The 20470-nt window shown below is 34.6% G+C and overlaps 1 protein-coding gene across 1 annotated transcript in view; it reads left to right on the forward strand.

Moving 5' to 3' along the window:
* Nucleotides 1–11086, forward strand: part of LOC121735435 (potassium voltage-gated channel protein Shaw-like) — a 231603-nt gene extending 220517 nt beyond the window's left edge. The window contains exons 8-10 of the mRNA XM_042126270.1: nt 9704–9851; nt 10046–10144; nt 10454–11086. Of these exons, the coding sequence (XP_041982204.1) occupies nt 9704–9851; nt 10046–10144; nt 10454–10905 (699 nt within the window). The 3' untranslated portion in view covers nt 10906–11086. The remainder of the gene's footprint in view (nt 1–9703; nt 9852–10045; nt 10145–10453) is intronic.
* Nucleotides 11087–20470: the final 9384 nt, after the last annotated feature.

Raw genomic sequence — 20470 nt, forward strand, 5'->3', positions numbered from 1 at the left:
GACATCTAGTACTCAGTACTCTATAAATCGTATTTTTTTCTCTACTAACTATATAGACAGTGAAATTTCCTATAAAAATAAGTTATCAACATTTTTATAAAGATAAGTGGTCGATGATTTATTCAAGTTTGAAAAGTACAGTTTTGCTAAATTGGGCGTGGACGCCGTAAACGTTCATTAACCATTCACTTTATTCACTAACTGATTAAAGTAAACTTTTTACAACGTCAATTTTCGTTTATGTACATAATATTTCGTACGTGTATTCAACATGACTTGTTAATACACTGAACCCTAAAAATGACGCAGCTACAACTCGTTATTATCACACGCTAAGTGGTTCCGTCGTTCGTATCCGCAGTTGATGCTATTACTGAACCAATCTCGGATTAATGTTCAGTCATAATCGGTATGTGCTTTTGATAACTACGGAAATGACGAATGAAAGAAGTTACGTAGGGAAAATTTAAATGAAATCAGAATAATTGATTTATGGATGGCGGATCGACATTATTTGATTGCGTAATGTCAAATTGATGTTAGGTGGTGACCTTTCGGCTTGATCAACAAATCAATTTATCTAAATAAATCATTTAGATATATTGATTTGTAGGCAGATTGACTTCGTTTTGTGTAAAAGAAGTAGGCAGAATATGTCACTTATTTATAACGTGTGATATTCTTGCATAAGAGAAATAATTTGCATCGACTAGACTGAAATTGATCATAATATTGGGCACAGAGATAGAGCAGACCACAGGGAAGAGTTTTTGCGTTTTAAGACCACAGTGTTTTTGCGCGCATAAAATCTTTACTAAAATCTATTTTTGCATAAATTATTCAAACATGACATTTAACTAAAACAAACAATAAAAAAGTAATAAAACATTTATTGAGGTGTTTATGTTTATTGTATGGTTTATTGGTGTGCAAATATTTAATATTTTTGAGTAATTGCATTTCTAAATCACGAAATACGTACGATTGAAAACTATTCAAGCGGTTCATCCAATAAATATCAGATTTTTCGATTAAACATCAGTTTTCCCTCGAGGCATTTTGGCACTCTAAAATTTTGCCTGGTACGTAACCATCAGAGAGATTTGTAGGCAACCTACTGAAATGATGGCGGCTTATGGTAAACGGTAAAGATTATAAAATCTTATGTTGTACCATCAATCTTTTGTTTCTTTATTTATGTACTTCTTATTAAAAATAAATTATTTAACAATTATTTAATAAATAAGTATACTACAATATAAGTTTGCTACTTTTTTTTTAATGAAATTAGGGGGCAAACGAGCATACGGGTCACCTGATGGAAAGCAACTTCCGTCGCCCATGGACACTCGCAGCATCAGAAGAGCTGCAGGTGCGTTGCCGGCCTTTTAAAAGGGAATAGGGTAATAGGGGAGGGTAGGGAAGGGAATAGGGTAGGGAATTGGAAACACAGCGCAAGCGCTGTTTCACGCCGGTTTTCTGTGAGAACGTGGTATTTCTCCGGTCGAGCCAGCCCATTCGTGCCGAAGCATGGCTCTCCCACGTGTAAAATGTACTTTACGGTAAGGGTCAATTCAGACCGCAACGCGACGCGTAGTCGGCATAGATGCATTAATGGGGATTGTCCATTTTTTTTTTTAATTTTGCTCATTACAAAAACATTTCGAGGAATAAGGTCAGTGATCGTTTTTCTGTGTATAAACGAAAAAAAATACCTATTAGTTACTTATATTTTTGAACAAATATGTTTAACCTTTGTTTGACCTTCAATGGCATTAAATTAGCAATAAATTCGACCAACATTCCGTTTCGAACTTTTGGTAAGCTTCTCGTATCACCTTTCACATAATGATAACTTGCATTTGACGAACCAGCCATTATAAATAAGATTGAAAGGAAAAAACATACTGCAGAGGTCAATTATTGGCCGCCGATGATGACGTCAGAGCGAAACTTTAAAAATTTATTGAGAAAAAACCAGCCAATGAATTTCAAAATTATTTAATTTATATTCTTAAAATACCCTATTTTAACGAAAAAAAAAATAAACAGTACATGTGATTTTTTTTGGACAATGCCCATTCTAAAGTTGCATTGAATTGACAGATTTCAATCGCGTAGGACGTAATGCAAATCTGTCAGTTTAATACAAATAACAGAATAGATAACAGTACTGTACAAATGTATAAATATAAATGTATAAATGTAAAAATGTACAAGTATGTACAAATTTAGAAATGCATCTACGCGTCGCGTTGCGGTTTGAATCAACCCTAAGCCTGCCAAACACTCGCTCTCAGTCTACTACAATCCCGCAGACAGGTACACAAACATACAACTCAGAGTAGTGTTATAAGGTTATTGAGCCCCTGACGACTGAACTCACGTCTCAGTATATAAACAAGATGCTTTACAGTCTGTTTGTTTTCGGTTAAACAACAATATAATTATTAATCGTGAGACCCTCTTTGACGCAGCTGCGAGCACCCAGTCAATCAAACTAAACAAATAGTGACATTAGCCGGAGAATAAGTTGGAATTTATGAGACGCCACTTAAATATACAATACAAGATTGATCGGGATAAATATTGCATTACTAGTGGTTCTCGATTGAAGCGAAATCCGTAATCTAGTGGTTTTAGGGTCATTTCAGACCGAAACGCGACGCGAAGATGCATTTCTAAAGTATGGATTTGACAGATTTGCAAAGCGTCTCGCGCAATTGAAGTCTGTCAATTCGGTACAAATTAAGAAACACGTCGCGTTGCCGTCTGAAGTGAGTCACTTTAGGTAAACAGTTTGAATCTTGAACAGGGAATTTACCAAGACCACAATACAAGAAAAGTTATTGTGTGTGTAAATACTCTCAAAACCCGACACAATAAGTAAGAAATCAGGTTTACTTTACCTTTCTTGTCAGACAATTAGATAAAGCCACAGTTGCCACCATTTTAAAACACTTTAATTTCCGGAAATCGACCCTCCGCTCCCCCCGACCTGCAAGTTAAGGGCCACTTTCAAAGCCACTGGACGTTGACTATACACACAATATTATTTATTATCACCTAATTTCAATCTGCACTGTCTTCGAGAACTCGTAGTACGGGCGTCTTCCACTATATTAGTCGATCGTAAATTACTCGGTGGCTCGCAATTTACGTCACCTTTGATTAAATTCGTTACCACAAAGTGATTTGGGGGTACAGCTTTATTAAATACCCCCTTTAAGACTAAACCTTTGACACTCTTCGGTAATCCGAGATATAAAATGTATGTTTAGAGCTTAGAATGACTTTGGAGTTAGACTATGTATGCTGACAAAATTCTCGTTGAAGTTTACTCAGTGTTATCCGAGTTAAAAAAGGATGTTATTAATTAGACCCGAATTCTTATGTTTGTGTTCGCATCATAAAGTTAATATAGCTAGCGGAATAGAGAAACAAAGGCCTGAGCAAGAGAGATGTCACTATCAGTAACACTGCGTGGTAAAAAGAGACTTGTGATACATGACAGCAGCACTCTTTTTTTGACGTCCAGTCGGCACGTGCCGTACGTTGATAATTTAATCTCATAGAAATCATGTTCAATCATGCTTGTGTAAGTGTATACGTACACATATTTTTACACACAGATGAAACCAATTTCGGTTACGTTTGACAGCTTGAGATTGTTGCTCTATTCCGCTAGGTATATTAATTTTATGGTTCGCATATAGGTATCCGGAACTACGAGTCTGATTTAAGTAAATATTTTTTATTGTATTAGGTATTGTTCAACTTAGAGAATACTGAAGTTTCAACAAAATCGGTTTAGTAGTATTTGAGACGGGGAATTTTAAGTACATTCTCAATTATATTGTGAAGACAACACAAAGTGAAGAGTGGACATAGAAACTGCAAAAACGTTTTCTCTAAGCTCATTAGATATTATGATAACATAAAAGATGGCTTGAAATCTCTATGCTTCCTAAATACTTAAATCCAGTGGCAAAAAATTATTACAATAAATCTTAGTAATTTTTATTATTTGAATATCTGTACAGACTGCGCCAAACACGTACAAAGATCAAATTAAAATGTTTTCACTCAGAATACTAATTTAAATTTGGCGTCTTATATTGTTACTTTTCAAGTTGTTATATAGTTTTCGTTACAGATAATATTTTTCTCACTAGTAATAATGTAAATAAATAAACGTCAATTGTAATAAGCATAATCGTTGTAAAGATCCGGAGGTCCAATCCCCTACCCTATTCCCTTCCCTACCCTCCCCTATTCCCTTCCCTTCTTATCCCTACCCTCCCCTATTACCCTTATTCCCTCTTAAAAGGCCGACAACGCACCTGCAGCTCTTCTGATGCTGCGAGTGTCCATGGGCGACGGAAGTTGCTTTCCATCAGGTGACCCGTTTGCTCGTTTGCCCCCTTATTTCATAAAAAAAAAAAGATTTATATTATTTTAAAAAGTCAAATATTTTATACATCTAAAAATAATATGTTAAAAATGTTAATTTCTGTTTATTGTAATACTCGTAGTAGATACTTAATAATAATATAATGTTAATTATTCAAATACCGATTGCTCTAAACCACATCGTAAATGTCCCTCTCCGTTATTTTATCCGCAAATTTCTATGAAAATGGTCCTTATATAATTAGAATAAGGGCTCTGTGGAAGGTAAATTAACTATAAATATGCACATCGGCCTGCAACCGTTGGTTAACTTTAACTGAAGTAATCTAACTGGAACAGGCTTCCGTCGAAACTTGTTAGCGACGACTCTCGCTGACTTTCTTAAGAATTATTATCTTTCAGAAATACCTACCCGGTTTGTTTATCAAGATGGGAAGGGCCGCTTGGGAGTTGAAGCGTTAATTGACATACGTTTAGTCACACAAACACGCTAAACGATACACGGCAACGCCGCACAGTCAAAGGGATGTTAGGTTTTTTCGTTACGGAATTTCTTGATTCGGTCCGCGATAAAAGCTTTGCAATAGCTTAAAAAGTTCAATTTCTATGAAATGCCTAACGAATTAGAGGTATAAGTTATCCATAATAAATAAATACTTATATCTCTAATTTTCTTTTTTATATTTTTACATTCTGTCAGAATAATATCAAACGTAAGAAACGATGGCACAATAATTTAAATTATATTACATAGGCAAATTTTAGATCTAAAAATATTATATCTACTTTAAGTATATATTCCATTAGTCGTTTTTCTATGGAAATTAAAGTACAAAGATAATAATTATAATGTATAATTTAATGATTCCCGAAAGAAATAAACTACCACGCTCGAGGAGAATATTAATTACTTACTATTACTATAATAAACTAATACATATTTTGACACAAGCCCTATACATTAATCATTATTGACTCTTCATTAAATTGAAGTTTAATCATCATTAAATATCTCTTAGTGTGGCCCCGGCCGTGACAACATAATGATATATTGTACTTGGACCGAACAGTGAACAATAAGGTGCCAAACACGTATTGTAAATAGAATTTCCTCAAACGGAATTGACCAATTTGCTGTAGTGCTATGATCGTGAAATGGTTTATCACCGTCAAAGGCAGGACATTCGGCAATTACATACCAATCAAGTCAGTCTGATATGAACTATGCTGCAAATTCATCATCATTTTACCCAGTTTGTTAGTTATAGCCAGAAAACATCGTGATAAAACCCGCACATAGTTGGTACCAGACGTATTGACTAGTTCAATCCTCTGGACTAGGCCGACTATGTTGCGAGAATGCCGTATGCGCTTGGGCAACCATACGGACATTTAAATCTTGTCCCAGGCACTACAGTTATTGAGGAGTGGTTACTTCGCTCTGAAAAATACTATATAAAGCATCCACAACGGATGTAAAGGCCTAGTTTTAGTTTTAACCTGGTCACCGAACATACAGTTTTGCCTGTCGCTTGTGTCTTTTTCTCGCACTTTAGATATCCCGTTTCCATTTCAAATAGGAATGAGAAAACGATATGTTTTGCAATGAATGAAAAACACAGGCTGTAACTTATTGGCCCTACATGTTTCATAATATATAATATAGCTCCCACACTGGTTTCGGTGACGATGGCCGGTTTCATTGAAACAAGGCCTGTTACGCAGATGTAATTTTATAGTGCCCAAGTGTGTGCGCAGTACACAAGAGCACTCTCTATTCCTTTACTCTCATAACCCAGTGGGACGGAAGACCGACACGACTGGCGAGAGATCAGGCGCAGGACCGACTTTTTACATCATCTTACTTGTCAGACAATCAGATGATCAGCCTGCATTGTCCTAACTAAACTTGGAAATAACATGTTTCCAACGCGGGAATCGAACCCACGACCTACGAGTCAAGAGCCGCGCTCTATTAAAAAATACAAAATTCTCACATTAAAAAATACAAAATTCTCACATTAACTAGCATATACATTTATGAGATGAGCATATTTGTGAAAAGATTCATGTCCAAACTATATATCAAAAAAAGTCAAGAGCTGCAAAGAAATACAAGATATCCGAATCAATTAGTGTTACCAATGACAAAATCAAGTTTTGCTAGCAGGGGGTGCTACAATATGTCGGTGAAAATCTACAACAAATTGCCAAAAGATATCAAGGAACAGCCAACCCTCACAACTTTTAAGAAACAACCTTATAATTGGCTGATTAACAAATGTTTCTATACCTTAAATGAATTTTTGTAATAAATATTAAGTAATTTGACATTAAAAATATTGTTTAGTAGGATAGTATTATATTGACATATTTATTTTAATTTGGACATCGGATATTATTAATTTGACTTATTTAAGAATTATTATTAGATTGACATTAGTATGTACTCTTGACTTGATTTGATTCATAATAATTAATTGGTATCTAGTATTTTAAGTAACATTGACATATTATTTAGAACAACATTATTAATGAAACTACTGATCACTTATATATTATCATAAAATCATAACCCGTTGATTTTTGTTAAAATATGATAATTGATTGATTTAGTATACTTCCAATGTTACAGGCATCTATTTTGATATAAATAGGTAGATAATTATGCAAAAACTAACGAACTAACTGTAAGTAAATTGTAATAACTTGACTAACATTTATTTAACATTTTGCACGTCGAAAAATCGACAAAATATGTGAAACACTGCTTGAATTGTATCACCCTCTGTACCATATTTTTGCAAATAAAAATTATTATTATTATTACTATAACACTAAACCACGGAGGCGTAACCGGGCTAAAACTCTGAGCATCCCTCGATAGTCTTAATCAGTCCCACTGGGTTTTGAAAGTAAAGTAAGAGAGTACTGCTGTGTTTTGCATGCACATTTCACGTGGTAGAGCCATTCTTCGGCATGAGTGGGCCGGCTCGACCGGAGAAATACCACGGGCTCACAGAAAACCGGCGTGAAACAGCGCTTGCACTGTGTTTCGCCGAGTGAGTTTACCGCAGGCCCGATTCCCTACCCTTCCCTTCCCTATTCCCTTCCTTACCTCCCCTACCCTGTAATCCTATTCCCTCTTAAAAGGCTGACAACGCACCTGCAGCTCTTCTGATGTTACGTGTGTCCATGGGCGACGGAAGTTGCTTTCCATCAGGTGACCCGTTTGCTCGTATGCCCCCTTATTTCATTAAAAAAAACACATTTGGGAACTATAATATCACCTCTGATTCCAATGAAACAGGCTACCGTCACCGAAACCTGTGTAGAAGGATTTATATTAAAAAATAACATTTTTAGTAATTATATCTCAGTTTAACCTCTTTAAATATATTTAGGGGCTATTTAATAAAATGTAAAATCGTTTAATCTCTACATTTTGTATCTCGTTACACAAGAACTGTCAGAACTCCCATTACGGTACCATAACTTTTGTTCAATATGTTCCACAGTCCACACTCGATATCTTCCCTTTCATATTATGGCATCGATGACTTCTTAAGTAAGGAAGAGCTCTTGGGGACCGTGTGACTTGATCCAATCAGTGAATAATCTACTAACATTAGTTAATTACTATACTTATTATATTTTTATGTTTCCAATTTCATAAAAAAATTAAGGTATATCATTTGAGAATTGATAATTTTTAACCTGATAATTGAAGATGTGAGTGGAAGAAACAGAATATGAAACAGATATTTTATAACATACCTACGAGCAGTTAATCATTTTTCCTTATAATTTGAACAAACCCAAACCTTATCTACTTCATCATCTGGCTAATATATCATAATATACATAAAATGCACATTTTTTTATTTCTAATCATTTTTCCGGCCCTTAAGACTCCATTTGTGCAAAAAACGGCAATTTTCACTGCAGCTACTTACCTGGTTCTTCCATTCACATAAAATGTTACTGTGACGATTGCCACAAAATATTGTTGATCAAACGATTTTTGAAGTGAAACTTCTTTAGGCGCGTTGAGAGTAAAATTTCAAGGTCGCGTCATGGCGATACCGTTACGGAGTAAGGCGACGATTTTGACATTTCACATCTTACACGTGTGCTCGGCACACACGCTCTTTTTTTTTCTGCTTCTCACTTGATAAGAGATAAGCCCATGTTTAGTTAAAATAATTTACTGTTGCTTTTTAAATGTTTTGTGACAGTATTCGTATCGCACATACTTTTCGTACGTAACTCTTGCGTCTGCCCCATAAAGGCAGGTAAGTTGGCGACATTTCAACGTTGATACAACCTGTCCCTACTACAAACATCGACGCACTGTACAGGGTGGTAATGTTAACGAGCAAACTGTAAGCTCTTAAAACGCCGCCTTTTAAGTGGTACTCCGCTGTCTTTTGTGTTTTCAAATAAACGAGATATTTCACGCTTGCTTTAGGCTTTTCAGGACTTTTTAAATTATTCGCTGTCGTATTGTATATCTGTCTTTTCTTTTGAATTATTCGGTTCGTTAGAGTTGATAATAAAGGTTAGTAAATATGTTATGAACTGCGAAGGACCCCTTGTGAAGACCTCTTGTTGTGCGTCATGATAGAGTATTTTTTAAAATTATTTAATGTAATAAGTAAAGTTTAAAGAACCACTAGTTTCTTTTATTATCAATAATTATTTTACAATCATTAATAATGATATAAGAATGCTTTCAAGCCAAGTGCAGGTTAATACGTTTTAGTATAATCCTAAAAATACAAAATATACGAAATGCATTTAATAAAACTTCTCGCACATTGCGCGCTTAAAATTGTTAAAACAAAGTGCAATAAGCTGAAATGAAGTACGTAAAATATGAGTATGTTTTAATCTGAGCCGGCAGAAGCGTATAATTAAACTAATTACCCCTAGTTTTAGCTGCACCTGTTTATTACCGGGCTTATATAAGCAAGAATATGTAATATTTAGCTTGGCAATATTTTAACGTAAGCCGTAAAAGAAAAACGTGGCGAAAGGAAATAGGATTTAATATTTATCCGCAGTCGTTAAACTAATAGCGCACTTCCGTGGAATAATAAAATGTATTGCAACGCGTTCAAGAAGCTGCGCCATCTATTGGTGCTGTAGCTTAAACTTAAAACATTAACACAGCCACATCTATTGTTGGTTCAGTCGAAACTTTGAACCCTCAACACATTGTACGCTATAGCGCTATCTATCGGTAATGATGTGGAACCAGGATATTTATTAGCGCCATCTGTTGCAGGCACGGTCGAAACTGCCGAAGAAAAGACGACGGGTGCTGCCCGTGGAACAACCCCGGAGGAAACGCGATGCCAGCGCTTCCAACCGGCGGGTGAACGCGGTAAAACACCCCGTGGTACTGAAGGAGATACCAGTGAATAATAAATTAGGTAAGCGAGTGTTTAAGTTCGGTTGTATTTCACTAGATGGTGTGACAAACGACAAAGCATGCAAGTGTGTGTAATGTAATCATTTCGAGAATCGTTCGTTGACGACAATGAATCTCGACCTACAATATTAATGTAATTTTAGAACTAGATATACTATAAGACTGATCATTAGACCCCTTTATCTTTAATTTCAGGAGTAAACGGTATGAACATGATAAGCCTAGCACTCCAGGGGCCATCGAGTATGCTCCGACCGCCGATCACCCAACCCCTTCAAGCCAGGGCACCCATAGGTAAACACCGTAATAGCCATAGACTAAAACCCCCTGTGATTGGAGCCCGAACCAACCCTAGTCCAATGTCGTAAAAATAACCCATTCTAAGGCTAGAGTATCTTTCTTTACATAAAAATACTCAAAAATTTGGGTAAAGCTAGGCAAAGTATATGATTCTTTATAAAGATAATTAAATGAATACTCAGAGTAACTTATGAACTTATAGTAACTAAGTAAGACTATTACTTCTTACTCTAACTTAGTAAGACTATAAAGATAGTTGCAGTTGCAAGGCACATGTAACACAACTCTCATTTTCTCTTTCAGTCGAGAGTCCCATAGTGAACACGCAAAGCGGCGCGATATCGCTCGCGTCCCTGCAACCACCTCTGGTGACCGCTCCACCCTTACAACCTCGCCCTGCCACCACCGGAGCCCTAGACCTCATGCTGCCTCTGCAACCCAAGCTACTGCCAGGCTATAACCTCCAAGCGTCATATCTCTCCAACACCCTCTCAACAGTGCGACCACCCGACCTGCCCAGTAGAAAACTAGTGATCATAAAACCAGTAAATGATAACTGTGAAAAATTAGATAGAGATGATAATGAAATTGTAAATATTGGTTTAGAAGAAAATGACAATTTAGATGTAGAAGAGAACGATAACGTTATTGAGACTGTAGATATCAGTAAGAAAGAGGATGAAATCAATTCTAACGTTGTAACTGAAACTAGTGACAGCACAGACAATGTAAGTCCTAATAAGAATTCGGAGTAAGTGATGAACCTAGCTGTAAACCCCAATGTCTCATTAGATTTAAAATTTTGAAATTAAAAGTAGAATATACTAAATTCGATATTAGCTCAGACCAAATAAAATGAAGAGAGAGTTCTGTAAGCCACAAAGCCAAGTCAAATTATACTGTATTTTAATACAACATCACACACACAATGTGTATCGAACTGTCTTGATGTGTGTGTACACAAAAATAGTGATTCTTGTAATTGCAAGATTAATACTTAACTTCTGTCTTCACTTTTTTGGTCTGATATAAAGTGTTTTAAATTCTAACGAAGAAGTTAAAAATCTAGATAATGTTGAACCTTTCTTGACCAAAGTAGTGTAGCGTTTAATTTTTAAAATTATTTTGTATATTTTGTAAATTGAAAGACGAAACAGTGATCGTTAGGATAAAATTTAATATAGATAAATAGATATTTACATACTTGTCATTGTTAAGATTGTTTTTTTAATAAATATTTTGTTGTTTATTTGTGATTCCTTTTTTTTTGTTTGAAATATAGAAAATTATAAATACGTGTTAAAATATTATAAGTGCAGATATTTTATTGAAAGAATTGGTTGCTTTTCTGGCTTTTTCATAATGCCAAATTTTAAACATTGTAAGATGGTAGTAAGCTTACTAAAATTATCATGTCTTTGTCAAGGGGGCCTGTGAAGGCTTTTTGGCTTATATTTGAAGTGCCAAATTGGAAATCAAAATGAAATAGGATTCAACTTAAGGCATCGCTAAGCCGGCATGTCACCTTGCGATGCCTTTTCAATTACCATCCAATTTTTTTTTAAATCTTTCATAGTCAAATTACGGAAAGCATCTTCTCTTGTCTATGGATCTTAACTTGTAGCTCTGAGGAGTACATAACATTTATATTCCTGAAGCGAACTAGGTAAATCGAATTAACTTACAACCGAACATTGTAACGAAAATATTGTGTAAATCAATAAGTTTGTTTACCGCAGCCGGCACACGCATACCTGACCCAAATAACATGACACGACTGTTTAACATGTCGGCATACTATTAAAGTACACTTTATGTCGAACCGCAATCTGATGGGCGATGTGATACTACTCGTATAGTGATGAATGGTAAATGCGCCTTGTAGCCCAACATAAGGTGAATTTACTAGTAACTCTTGAGTGCTGTTTTAAGGCTTTCGTTTTGTTACAAGAGCTGCTTAGAGGGTGAAATACAATTTTATTTATATTTCTGGCTTTAAATGTTTGTATTCAGACATATTTTGTTCCAAAAAATCCATTCGCACAAGGATGTCTCAAAATATTTATATTTTTAGTTATGTTTCTTTGAGTGCAAGTTTTGTTAACAGATCACAATTAATATTTAATGTTGTATCACCTACATTAAATATAAACTCTTTTATATTAACTACCATATTAACTTTTCAATTCAGTGTTAGTTTCAACTTGTTACTTTCTTGTGTGAATAAAACACTGTTGAACTAAACTGGTACAAACTGTAGCTCAGGGGAAATCTAAACTTCAATATCTCCATATTTGATTGTCAAATTAAACCAGTGCACCGATTCTATTATTTAAGTGCAACATTAATTATTCAACCTCGTTTCATATTCGATCGAAGATGTGTCATCAAATGTCAAACTGTCCACACCATATTTTTAGAGACAAGAATGAAGAAGTTACAGACAAAAATACTAAAAATGTTCTGTAGTTGCTCTAAGTGTAACGACCACAGAAATAAATCAAGATAGAACGGCTAAGCGGGTGGAGTACGCGTGTTTCAATCTTGCACAAGTGAGCAAGCTTTGTTGAACTTTCGTTTAGTCAGCGCGCACGTCTCGACTTGATTACACCGGAGCGGTTGTGCAAAAATGCCTCATTGTGCAGTGTCTAATTGTAAAAACAAAAGTACGAAAGTGAATCGGTCAAAAGGAGGTATTTCTTTCAACGGGTAAGTTATTTGTTCTAACTAAATGCAAAGCAAAAATTGACACGATCGATTCCTTAGCAACGCACGCGCGTCGCCGTTCTATCTTGATTTATTTCTGTGCTATCGACACTACAAATGTGAAAACTTGAGTAACCCGATAAGAGTACTGCTGCTTAATTCAACATCCGTATAATTATTGTAAACTTCATGCAAGTACGATCGTTATAGAGATTTTTGATCGAATTGACTATGTGCCAAAGATAAAGGCTCGTGTACATAATATAAGAACGATTTTATATTTATTATCCTTCTAGTAGTAATAACATAATAAATGAAGGCATGAGTGGACGAAGACGGTAACTAACAATTTGAAAACTGTAGATTTTTTGCATTAAAGGAGGCTTTAGGACCGGGAAATGATTTGAAATTATAAAAATGTAATTCTATGTATAGTTAGATATATTAAGTAGATGATAAAGTAGGTATGTTACCAGGTTCGTTAAAAAAAGTGAAGAAATTAGTAATTGCTCAAAATCTTAGTTATCCACTTCATCCACTAATGTCTCCAATTGTATTTATATTATTTTATGTTCTATGTCCTATGTAATATATATTATTATACTAGTGAATCATCTTTTGCAGTCTAGCGCCATCTTGTGACGTGACAGCGAATCTCTACAATGCTGAAAATCTGAAAATATACTAAAAAATAAAAAGTATTTCAATCTGCATAAATTAAATATTCAATATACTTCACTATGTATCAAAACGTAAAACTTTTCTCAAGTTTTTCAGACATATTGCCGAACTAAAACGAAGTCAAACATATTATTTTCTTTAACTTTGAAAGTAACATTAAAGTGAAAATATGGTTCATTTTCAATCTAATGTATAATATCTTATAACTTACAAGTTGTAAACAAAGCATTCCCAACATATGGTACCGAAGTAAAATAAACAATTTTAAGTAAAACAACCAGTATAAGCGTGACTACCGTAGCATATAGTTTCTTCGCTACGCGGGTCACAGTTATGCTGGACAATGTTAAAATATTTTTATATTGTTTTTCGCAGCTTGACCACAACTAAAAGTTTGTGTTATAGGTATTTGTTTAGATTTAAAAACTAGTCGACGGTGGCATAGTGCCCAAGTGTGTGCGCAATACTCGAAACTATATTATGAAATACACGTATACTAGCCGAAATTAAAACATGTCCATACAAAATCAGATTTTTTATGTTTCTTAGTGTATATTTGTAGGTAGGTTGTATAGTTAGAGCCGAATATTTTTCTAATACTAATGATATTCAGATCAAATCGGAATTCCTAAATGTCTAGATAATGTTACTAGAGAAGTTTTTACTGTACTAATATTTTATTTGAATAAATTGTGAAAATTATTGTGTGTTTTATTTATTTAAAGAAGAACTTGGCTGTGTAAGCTTTTCGTGATTAAATGATAAACAAAAGTCAAAGATAGCATTTTCAAACTCTTAAAGAATATGGTATATAAATGTTGTTGCCTAACCTCTTCGAACAGATGTACCGATATTGATTAAATTCTATGTGATATAATATTAACTGTAGCCCTAGCATGGCCACCAGTAGAAATGCGAAAGTATAGACAAAATGTGGACACAAACTTAAGGTGCCGTTCCGATCTTTACTGCGGCTAATCGCGACCAACAAAAATTCAATTAAAATGCCACTTTATGACAGACTATAGTATATGTCATAAAGTAGGATATTATTTGAATTTTTAGGACTATAGTCTGTCATAAAGTGGCATTTGAATTGAATTTTTCGGAACGAAAAAAGATCGGAACGGCACCTTAAGCTTATCTCCACAGTTAGTCTTTACTTTCGCATTTCTAATGGTGGCCATGCTAGGGCTACTGATAGGTGAGTAGGAAAGAGAGCATTTCAAAAAATATCATATATATATATATATATATATATATATATATATATATATATATATATATATATATATATATATATATATATATATAATATTAGTATTACTTCCTCTCTTACGCCGCGCCGGCAGTCTACTCTCGTCTCGTCTTAAGAATTTTCGATCAGGTCTCAATATGTCCCAATACAAGCTTAACACTTTTTACTAACCAAAAAAAATGCACACCGCAGCTAAAGACATTTTCCCTTCAACGTCACTAAGGGCCTGTTTCACCACTTCCTGATAAGTGCCGAATAGGCAATCCACCACATAACTTGGCAGGTAAAGTATGGAGAATCTGTCATAAAAGTTGTGAATAGCCTATTCGGCACTTTATGAGAGAGTGGTGAAACAGGCCCTTAATGTAATAAAAAACCAATCATCAGCTGAAATAAAGCTCGTTTATCGTTGGTTTATCGTCTGGTGTAATTAAATCGTGGTCTGATCAAACGGCGCAAATATTGACTCAGGACTGTTCATTAACTGTATTACTGTATTGGAATAGGGATATTGATTACTGATTATTAAGACATAAGTTAAAGTGGATAACTAACATTTTGAGAGTGGTCGTTTTTTACAAAAATTGAGACTTTAGGATCGGGAAAATTATTTTAAATAAAATAATCGGCCAAGTGCAAGTTGGACTCGCGCACGAAGGGTTCCGTACCATAATTAATAGAACAAAAATAGGAAAAAATGTGTGTTTTGTATGGGAGCCCCCTTAATTATTTAATTTATTTAAATGTTATTATTAATTATTAAATTATTAATACAACTGAGTATTTTGTGAATATTTTAGGTTCCTATCTATTGCCATCATTTTAAATCGGGCAAAAAATGGCAAAATAATCACCTTTGTTGTATGGGAGCCCCCTTAAATATACAATTTATTTTGTTTTTAGTATTTGTTGTTATAGCGACAATAGAAATATATAATCTGTGAAAATTTTATCTCTCTAGCTATTACCGTTCTTGAGTTACAGCCTCAGACAGACAGACGAACAGACAGACATCGAAGTCTTAGTAATAGGGTCCCGTTTTTTTCCTTTGGGTGCGGAACCCTAATTAACAAAAAATTAAAACCGACTTCCAAGGTAAAAACAAAAGTAATATTCTTAAACATAATCTAAAAAGAATCAAATAATTCTTATTCCTTATTATAGTGCCGTCTTCAGACTTCGCCTAAACCTCAACTATTTCTGTACTCAATCTTCGTACTTTTGAAGTCGCTACCAGCCCGGAAAAGTTCTGAGATCCTTGACATAGAACTTACGCTAAGGTAAGCTGGTACCGACTTCAAAAGCATGAAGATTGAGTACAGAAATAGTTGAGGTTTAGGCGAAGTCTGAAGACGGCACTATAATAAGGAATAAGAATTATTTGATTCTTTTTAGATTATGTTTAAGAATATTACTTTTGTTTTTACCTTGGAAGTCGGTTTTAATTTTTTGTTAAAAAATAATAATTTTACCCTTTTTAGTTACCTATGAGACCACAAGGCTATATTACTTATAGCTCGTTGTCTTAGAGTTGTACATATTATTACTAGCGGTCGCCCGCGGCTCCGCCCGCGTGGATGTCGGTTACGGCTGCAAAAAGCCTACCCAGGAAAGACTCGGTCAGCAAAATGATTCCCAGGTCGACAGTGTTGGACACTGACATCGACGACGCGGATGCAGTCATTATCCGAAGGGATGCATAATATAGTGCACACTGCACAGATTGTCTTCCTCCCGCACACGCACCCCCGCTTAGTGACGCCCACTATCGTTATATTTTAATTTTGCCATAATTTCAAAACTAAACGTCCAATTTTAATCATTTAAAGACCAAATGTTATCTACATAAACTGTACTTAGTGATGAAATAATTTATTTTCATAAGGATTAATAGCATAAGAAAATAAACGCGTTTAAATGTAGTCCAAAAAAATACAAGACTTTTAAATAAAAAAATGGTTATTGTGCCTCACTCGACATAGATAAGTATAGTGTGTCGCGGACTTTTTAGTAGATATTTATAAGATCTACAATTACTTATAACATTTATGGTTCTATCTTTTATAGTTTCGGCAGCGTACGCAAAATAAGTAACTTTTCTGGTTGATTTTACACCTGGCGTCTGAAAAACCCAAATATCTTACGAAACCCAATTTTTTCCAAAATAAAATTTAGCCTATGTTCAGCAGAAGTAATGTAGAATCCATTGGCTTTTGCTTGGAGTAGTTTAAATAAAGCCAAAATCCTCGAACTTGTATCTATAAGGATTCAAAAGTTCTGTTGGGTACCTTCGGAACCAGGGTACATCTTGGTACAAAATCTTACTTTTTGGTAGTATATACCTAAAACACTTCAGAAAAAATTGAAATCACTATATGTTTCCATATAAATTTTGAGGAGTTCCCTCGATTACTCATGGATCCCATCATCAAGTCACCATTTTTATGAACATGGTACCAAATTCGAGTCAAACCCTATACAACACAAAAATAATTTTGTAAATCGGACCACAAACGGCTGAGTAATCGTTGAACATACATAAAAAAAAACATACAGCCGAACGTATTACCTCCTCCTTTTTGGAAGTCGGTCAGAAATGTGGATGCTTTGTATAATTGTATGATGAAATAGATAAGTTACAATGGTTTGTTCAGGTTTTAAGGAAAAACAAAAGCAGTTATAACTATATCCACTTCACTCACTTACGTAATTTATTATGACTGATAATACTAGTGAAATTTGATACCTAGAAAATGGCTACTTTAAGTACAAACATATTGGGTGTGTTCCGAAATGTGACTTCATGAAACTATAGGTAAAATAACGTTTTACAGCTTTTAAATACCAACAATTGTTTATCTACACTTTAATAAGGCTGAAGAGTTTGTTTTTCAATTTTAATTTTTTATTCTAAAGTTCATTATTCGAAAAAGGTCATTATATTATAACATCACGCAGCGACCAATAGGAGCAAAGAATCGGTGAAAAACGTGGAAAAATCGGGGAAAATAAGTAATTCATATTATATTGTGTTAACGGCTAACGCGGACAAAGTCACAGCCCGTAGGCAATAGCTAGTTTACTATATTAAAACCTTTTCATGTCAATTAAAATAGCATAGCAACCGATTAACTCCAACTCGAGCTCCATGTTCCGTGCGCCATATTCTGAAACTAATCAAAGCTTTACACGATTGCCATTTCAATTAGTTCCTATCATGCTTGGCTGTATCCGTGACTTGGGCGGCTATTACATGTAGCAATACTATCTTTAGGTTTAGGTTGAGAAGCCATAGATATATATTTAGGTTTAGGTTGAGATATTTATGTTAAAGAAGATTAACTACAGTCAAAATAATTTAAGGTGGGACCGTCGGTAATTGACCTTTCTACTAAATTAGAAAGGTCGATTAGCTATGTGAAAAATGCTCGCACTGTATTCTGTTAAAGGAGATGGCAGACGTGCGAGTAAGTACCTACGCGGACTTATGGCTCGACGATCTTAATCGCCTGTGTGTCAGCAAAGAGCCGCGAGCCGCGAGCCTGGGGGCATGGTAATCCAGTGTGAGCAATTCTCGTGTGTCACCGACGCGAGCCGAGTAAGTTCGCGTACTTAAAACCCGCGTGCTTTAAGTTCGTACGTCTATCAGACCTTTTACTTAAGAAAATAATTACACTCCTAAAAAAGACGCAGACTATTTATGGATTCATCGGAAAACCTCTTTGTAACTATTGGTATGATAAAATCCAACTATATAATATATATTATAGAAATATTCGTTCAGGGAAGGTTCTCTGAACTTTCACGAGTATTTCAAGACTACAATTAGCCAAATAAAAAGCAGGGATACGACTACTGATTTATGCAGTAAAGTTTAGTTTGCAATGGACTATTTACAAGAGCCTAGCAAAACCTCACGACGTTGATGTGAACGGACCCTTGACCATTTACGTAATAATCCTGGGGTTAATAACCAGTCTGCGGTGAGCCCTAAACTAATATCAGCATCCGAGTTTCGATCGCTTGTCGTTAATTGCTATTGTCTCGTACTAATTGTACAACACGTGAGTTATACTGGAGTTATTGAGGTTATTCGTAGGTTATATTGGGGTTATAGTATATATTTTGCTTATACTTTTGTTACTCATGGGTTTTACTGGGGTTACACTGAGTTTACAATAATTCGGTTATAATATTGACACTAAAATTACACGTGGGTTTATACTGAGGGGTTACAGTTATACAATATACTGGAGTTATGGTTCTAACGTTACACTGAGGTTACATGTTGGATGAGGTGCTGGCCTTTTAAGAGGGAATACGCTCTCTTCTTGAAGGTTTGCAGGTCGTATAAGTCCGGAAATGCTGCTGGTGACAGTTCGTTCCAGAGTTTTACAGTGCGCGGCAGAAACGCACGGTGGAAGACTGCCACTCATCATGGTTTGTACAGGGGTTCAATCACTCGGGTTTAATCACAGTATTCTAAAAAATTACTACAAAGGCTGATTAAAATGTTGTAAATGATACTGTCGGTGCACACCATTGCTCAGCAGAATATTTCAGCAGGTTGATATAAAGTTACATCAATATACAGTGTATGAAAAATCGGGATCAAATTTAAATAAAATAGCAGTTGGTATCACGGAGAGCTGTATAAATCTTCACTTTATTATCATTTTACAGCTTTTATATCCATAATTATACTCCAATGCCCTCGGAGCAGTAAAACAAAAGTGTCTTATAAAAGTGGCGTCAAATATTCCTTTTTCTTCGACATTTTTAAGTTCTCAAGTGTTACTTTTTAAAGGTCATATAGTTTAAGAGTAAAACGGGGATTCAGTGAGAATATATAACTAAGACTGTCCGTCTGTCTGTTAGTATAATATCTCCGTTAGGCTTAAGTTAAATAAAGTTTATTGACTTCCAATTTTTATGGGATTTGTGTTGAAAATTTACTATGATCAAGTACTCTTTTGTGTTTGTGTTTGTTGTGTGTTCTCTTACAATTACTAACTATAGAATTAAGAATTTACATTACTATAATTACTTACATTATTATATATACAAGTTAAACGTTCAATTTCTTTTTCAAACCATATTTTATCATGTAAAATATAAAAATGTATAAAATAAAAAACCAAAATACTTCTGCAAAAATCGTTTAAGAAAATAAAATAACGAAAAAACTACAAAATATCTGTCCTGAATATATGCATAAAGTTGATAGTGTAATACGGTGGAGGGACATAACTTGGTGACTGTATGGAGCTCTTTACTTCAAGGTTTATCGGCCAGACTTCTCTTGTAAGTTTGGCATATTTTTTATAATGGTCTCTCAGGATTTCGATAACGTTTTAATTTAGATTACAAAACTGTATGTGGATTCTTTAAGATAATCTAAAATACTTTTATAATATTGATTTGAATACAGTCTCGGTATAATAAAATAACAAAATTATAATCTTAAAGAATGTCAAAAATTCAGATGCGAAAACTACAACAATGATATTTATGATTGGTATTTGTTTGACTTATATTATGAAAATATTACTTTGCCCTTTGATAGGACTAGAACCTTAAGACTTATGATATATACTCATTATAGGTTTATGACTAGAACTGGAATAATTTAGAACAAACAACTTTTGAATTTGTAGGCCGAATGTACTTTAGAT

Source organism: Aricia agestis, chromosome 17 (assembly GCF_905147365.1).
Source record: "Aricia agestis chromosome 17, ilAriAges1.1, whole genome shotgun sequence".
Classification (NCBI taxonomy): domain Eukaryota; kingdom Metazoa; phylum Arthropoda; class Insecta; order Lepidoptera; family Lycaenidae; genus Aricia; species Aricia agestis.